Below are 6,692 nucleotides of genomic sequence, written 5' to 3'. Positions count from 1 at the left end.
AGACGAGGTTTCCTGGTGTATGCTCTTTGCAGATGACATCGTTTTAGTGGAAGCTACTAAAGAAAAGATTAACACTGAGTTGGAGCTATGGAGACCAGCCTTGGAAACAAGAAGTTTTAAGAGATTAATAGATCGAAGACGGAGTATATGATGTGTAATTTTAGCCACTCTATGATGGATGACGATATGGTAAATATTGAAGAGACAAAGATCCCACAAAGTGACTATTTTAGATATATGTGGTCAACCATAAGTAAAGAAAGTGACTTAGAGGATGGAGAACTAAAGTGGAATGGAGAGGTGCTTTTGGAGAGTTGTGTGACCGGTGTATCCATTGTTTTTTTCTTAAGGATCCATGTATCCAACCCCGTTAAGTTGGGATAAGGCTGAGTATGTTGTTGTTGTTGTTGTTTATGTTGTCATATTTCTATAATGACTTTAGGTATGATAGCCAAGATTTCCTTCAAAAATATTAGATTCAACAAATGAAAGTAGTCTAAGAGAAATTCACTGCGGGGCTTGGCTCTTGAGGTTAATCTACAGTCAGCCTCATACTCAACGCACGAGGCTCCCACATGTGCAAGGTCCGGGGGGAAGATTTACGCAGCCTTTTCCCGAGAATATTGAGAGGCTGTTTCTATTGACATGTTACCTAGGATTTTTGGTATTCAATGATTTAAACTATGGACCTGAGATGAATTAATAAACTTCAGCAGAAGTTTAGTGTGATGCAAGGAATAGGATTCGCTCTCTAGGGAATCGTGAGGCAAGGTTCAGAATGGTAACTAAAAGAATTTAGGACATCATTGGGCTTAGAGGGGCTACCACAACTGTCACCTTTTCCCATCATTACAACATCAATCACATGGCACCATAAAAATAATCCATATGAGAATCCAAAATTCCCCTTCTACAGTAAAATTGAAAGAAAGAACTTTAACTGCAACGAAATAAGTAACTGCCACCATGAATAGAAATTAGGAAGGGGGAAAAATGGCAAACTGGTCTACTGTAGCAGCCACCAAGCTCAACTGCTTGTCCCAAAGTGTCCTTCTAGTTGGTTGGGTTCACAAAAAACACACATTCTCAAATTTAGGGATAGATAGATAGAGATGAACTGTCCTGATATCCACCATGTCACCGCTTACATGTACTTCTATAACTTTGAGAGAAACAAATTGTAGAAATTCAAGGAGTGAGCCCAATTAAAACACACTCCAGAATGTATCAATAGCTTTTTTTAACAAATAAATTAGGAAAATTATCTTGTACCACCCCTGTTTTTGAAATTTATATCATATACCACCCTAAAGTGTCAAAAATATCAACCGTACCCCTAAAGTCCAACACCGTTACTTTAAAAATCAAAATTACTCTTTTGACCTTCAAAGTAAATATAAGGTTAGGGAATGGTAGTTTTCTTTATTCTCTTCAAATCGGTTTCTCTACTCAAACGATTAACCAGGAGAAGGGTTGTTCTCTTGAACCCTAGAATGAAGATGTTGAAGCTCGATCCTACCAGGAGACGTTGAAGATTGATCTTAGCAGGAGGCATGGAAGCTCGACCATCTTAGCAGGAGACATTGAGGTTTTGTCGAAGGAGATGATACATTGATTGAGGCTGAGCATTGGAGGAGCAGTTGCAACCGTAACAGCCACCACCACACCTCCATCGAAGTAGCAACGACCAAGTAAGGTGATAGTTCAAATCATAGGAGCAGTTTTTCCCTTTCTTCTATTCACTGCCTTCTTTCAAACCCTGATTTTTCCATTTTTTAAAGGTTCATTCTTTCAAACTCAGATTTTCCATTTTTAAAGATTCATTGTCTTATTTCAAACTCAGATTTCACATTACAAAAGTTCATTGCCTTCTTTCAAACCCATATTTCACAGTTGATATGTTTCAAAGTTAGATTTTGCATTCTAACCATTGATATGTGTTAGAGGGTATTCAGAATTCGATTTTGGGGATGAACCGTTCTCACATCTGCTACCGTTCTCAAATCTGCTTACTAGTTGAGACCTTGATGTTCTATGATTATTGAAAAAGCATGGACTTGTTTGTGTACAATTTTTTGGATGTCCTCAAAATGATCACATCCTCCTTAGAGAGCTCTAACCAATCAAAATTGTTTCTCTGTGAGAATGAAAATTTTTTTCTCCTGAAAATAAATACTAACTACTTGCTTATTCAATCATACTGAAATTGTCTTGTTTTTTCCCAATCTAAAATACCACCATTAATTTTGTTACTTTTATGGTCGATCATTTGTAGGTAAAATATGTCAACAAATACTGTTAGTGACTCCAACAACTCCCAAGTCCCTCTAAAGTATTGGAACTTAAGGTGTGGATGTCAGAGACGGGCATTAGTGAGAATATTTGAATCTGCCTGAAACATGAACAAACTCTATTATTGTTGCCTGGGGTTCCCAAAAGGAGGTTATGGCTTCTTTTGTTGGTGTGAACCCGTGGATGCACCAAATGAATGTAATGTGATCAGAGGAACTACTCCAACAACTGTAGATGTTGGTAATGTTCAAATGGAGCAACTGATGGAAGAGTTCAAAAAACTTGGTGAAGAGATCTATAATTTGAAGGATACCTTCAATATGATGGGTCATTTTGTAATAGCCTTATTAGTGTTGATTTTCATCTATTTTAGTGGATAAGTTAAGTGGAAAAATTGTATCGAGATAGACCATGTGATCTTTATTAATGAAAGGAAAATTTGGGTAGAACATGTGATCCCTATCAAAGTAATGAGGTTATTTGCGTCTCAGATTTTTCAAGTGTATGTTTCAAAATCCATCCAATTCTTACCTATAATAACAACAAGATCTATTACTAATATCTCAACTTCCATTCACATTCATAACAAGTTCCATCCATAGTCATAACAACAAGATCCATTCATATTCATGACAAGAAGTCCAGCTTCATTTAGAAGGACCTAAAAAAACCCAACCACAATTTCATTAAATGAACAACCTGTTCTACCAAGACTAAATAAAACAAACTCCAAACAAGTCTTTCCACATCCAACAGAATACCAACATATGTTCCACCAAGACCAAATTAAAACAAGTGATGGTTCAAGGGAAACATTTGGGTTGTTCTTCTCGTCAACCCCCTTTGTCATCTCTTCGCCAAATTGCATTGACTGCTGCAGACAAGAGACTGCGTCTTGGATCTCTACTACCATCTGGACCCAAGTGCCTTGGTGGTGATAGCAATATTATGGTTGCACTTATTCCAATACAGGCTGCTGCCATGGCTACCGAAAGGAGAATGCAGGATGATTTGTGGTGTGGATCTTCTGAAATGTTAGGTGAAGAAGAAAGTAACTCCAATGAATTACAAAAGGTTGCTTGCTTGGGTCCATCTGCCAAAAGATCCGAAAATTTGAATTGTTTTGAACCACACGATTCAGTTGTGGAACCTCAGAAGAAAAGTCGTTTGTCGGATAATGAGTCCTATATCCATTCTTCTGATCTGAGGCCAGAATTTAGTTCTATGGATTTAACTGTGGAAGCCTTATAATGTAGGATCAGATTTGACAAACCAAACTAGACTCAAACTGCAGGAAAATTTAAACCAAAGAACAACTACATAACCCCCACAATAATCCACAACAAACTAATATTAAACTGATATAACAGAGTAGAATTCTGACAATTGAAGTCAACAGTTGCAAGAACACTATAATGAACTAAAAGCTAAGGAAATACTGTCACAATCCACCAACTTAAGAGGCCAAACACTAGGTTATATAGTCAATAGATTTCAGCAAAGCAAAATAGAAACTAGAATTCAAATCTGGGCAGAATTCATAATCGGCCAGAACTAGGGAACAATCCACATCAACAGAACCAGTGGCCTGATTAGCCTAAAAATTGGATCGAATCCCCTTCTGAGTAAGACAAACCTTCGACTAGAATTATAAGGCATCGGATGGCCAGAACTCCCAAAACAGATAAGAAAAAAACAGAGAACCTTAACCCAGAAATTCTGTAGACAGATTAGAGCAATTACCTGATTGGCTGAATGAGATTAAAAATAATAAGAAAATAAAAAAATATAAAGATTCACTTGGACTTCTCACTGTAAAGTGTCGACTAGATCAAACACCAGTCCTTAGGCCTTGATCAAACACAAGGAGCAGCCATGAAAACCAACGGCAACAGCAAACAAGAGTTTTTTTTTTTTTTTTCAAACATAAATCGTGGGCTTAAAGTGAGACCCCTTTACTTTATTTATAATGATAGGGGAGGTGATTACAATTTAGTAACTTTTCAAAGTTACTAAAAAACTAAAATAAAGATTACTAACATCTAGTTACTAAATCTGTAAAAGTAAACTAGGAAATAAAACAATTGGAATTAGAAACTAACTTATGACTGAAAATTAGAAACTAATTGGTACTAAAATTAGAAACTAAATATAACCATTTAAAAAGGAAACTAATGAAAAATGAAACAAATCAGTGAATCCAGTATGCAACCTTAGAACCCCTCTTTTAGACCCATAAAAGTGGTCTATTACAATCAAAACTTATGGGATTAAAAGGCCCAACATGTATGGAACCTAACCCTAGGCTTATTCCTAATAAAACATGCCTAGTTTGGTGAAGAATTTGCATCATCTCAATTTCAGGATCTATGCTTAATCATACTGAAACAGATGATATTGAGGATAGAGTTAGTTGGGAGTGTGGAACATGTACTCTTTTCAATCCAGTGAGTCCCACAAACTTAATATCATGGATTTTTTCTTCAACTTATTCAATTTGTTGATGTGATGGATTTTTTTTAAGCACAACATCTTTTAGGAATTGGATTGTTTTCTTGAACGTGCATTGAGTAGAAATGTGTGTTGTTAAATTCGTACTCTTGTAATATAACTATTTAAAATTTTCATAAAAAAAATTTGAAGCCTTTTTTTTTTTTTTTAAACTTTGTTATTTACTCCATAATGGATAATATTTAAAACATCTAGCTATGAAACTAGTGTGATGCAGGTAGACAACCTTGGATCAATTCAAACGCATTTGGGTATCCAGACAGAAATGAACCGGGTCCAATTTGAGTCTTTGGCTAATAAGATATTTTAGGAATTTTATTTATTTCTATTTTGGGATTAACATGTAATATATTTTTTAGCTTAAGTAGGAGATAACTATTATAATTTAGTTTTCTAATAAATTTGAGTTTCTAAATTAGAGTAGGTTTCCTTTTCTTGTTGGGTTTGTTTATTAGATACTATATAACTGTGCAACTAGAATTCAGATGTGAAGAATAGAATAGTGAAATATTTGTGAGTGCTATCCAAAAGTGTGTGAGATTTGCTTTCCTCTCTCCTCTGCAAGTCTGAGTCACATCTCAGTTCTTCTCATCTCCTAACAGGGCCTCCACCATAATGTTTAGAATATATTTTTCCTTGGTAATCCTTCAGATTAACCAACTGATTTAGGTCACAAAAAGTGTCTTACAATAGATCAAGTTTTTGCACCTGCTTTTGAATCTTTCATTCAAAAGCAAAATTAACTATCCACATTATATCACTTATCCAAGAAAAAAAAAACAAAGGGTGCACGAGTTATGCATTTGTGAGTCAATCAAATCTTGGTGTAAATCTTTGCCATTTATTCGCTCCATCCTTCTAGAACTATATATTCTTCTGTCTGGCACTTTGGCTTTGGCTCTCTTGTGTATTCTCTGCTTAATCCTTAAATATAACTTTTTCTTTTGGCTTGAATGTCATTTAACTCCCAGATGGTAGGTCAAGAACTACTGATAAGATGCTTATTCGTTCATATAAAGGGGGAAAAATCCATAAGATGCTCCTTGATAAGATTCTAAAGCTCATTTGCTACTGTTTCTCATGGAAGGGAAATATTTTTAGAAATTTTGACCCTAACTCTTTATGTCATGTTGCTCAATGTAAAAACTTTCTATTGTAAACAACAAATCATTTTAACATTTGGTGATTCTAACCAACTTATCATACTAATTTCTCAACATTGTAAAGGGGTAATGGATTTCTTGTTCAGTTTTTCTAGCTGGAACTATTTAGGTTTCATTTATTTCCATGTAGACAACAGGTAAAGGGAAAAAATTTCAATTTATATAATAATAATAATAATAATAATAATAATAATAATAATAATTTTATCCTAAAATTTTTCTTTTATGTGGTTTTTACCTTGAAAAGAATGGAGCCTTAAGGAAGGGGTGATCTAAACTGTCTTTTCAAAATTTTTATACCTTGTCCGATGTGTTTAGAGTAACATGAAGAATTTGTTAAAACCATGAAAATGACACTTCTTTCTTTGCAAAATGTTATGGTCTATTTTGTCTTTAGGTCCTATGGTAGATCAAATCCATTATTTGTCAATATTGGGCAACCTTGGACTTTGTGCTGAAGGTTAATCTTGAGCTGGATTAACTTTTAGACTTGTTACATTGGAATGGAAACATGGTCAGCTTTAGGGAATATAATTTATTAAACTAATGCAAGATAGGTTTAAGAACTTCTGTAGATTTCATGCCACACTAATTGCAAAAGGTTTGTCACAGAGACATGAAAAATTGATCAAGATTAGGAAGGTAGACTTTACTAAGTTGATATAGATTCACAGAATTAGTTAACCTTTGTTATTTTTTTGGTCAAGGCCTGATAGGAAAACCCTT

General features: G+C 34.8%; 1 protein-coding gene across 1 annotated transcript; it reads left to right on the top strand.

The window, feature by feature from the left end:
• Window positions 1-3,090: 3,090 nt before the first annotated feature.
• LOC122060637 lies at window positions 3,091-3,543 on the top strand. Its single transcript, XM_042623765.1, has one exon. It carries the CDS (start codon window positions 3,091-3,093, stop codon window positions 3,541-3,543), a length of 453 nt encoding a protein of 150 aa, XP_042479699.1.
• Window positions 3,544-6,692: the final 3,149 nt, after the last annotated feature.

Source organism: Macadamia integrifolia, chromosome 14 (genome assembly GCF_013358625.1).
Source record: "Macadamia integrifolia cultivar HAES 741 chromosome 14, SCU_Mint_v3, whole genome shotgun sequence".
NCBI classification, from domain to species: Eukaryota; Viridiplantae; Streptophyta; class Magnoliopsida; order Proteales; family Proteaceae; genus Macadamia; species Macadamia integrifolia.
Note: the sequence above shows the minus strand (reverse complement) of the source record. Positions and strands in the feature narration are given on the sequence as shown.

What these genes read in the sequence shown, in the direction of transcription:
- LOC122060637 (XM_042623765.1), top strand. Translation starts at nt 3,091, where the DNA reads ATGGTTCAAGGGAAACATTTGGGTTGTTCTTCTCGTCAACCCCCTTTG.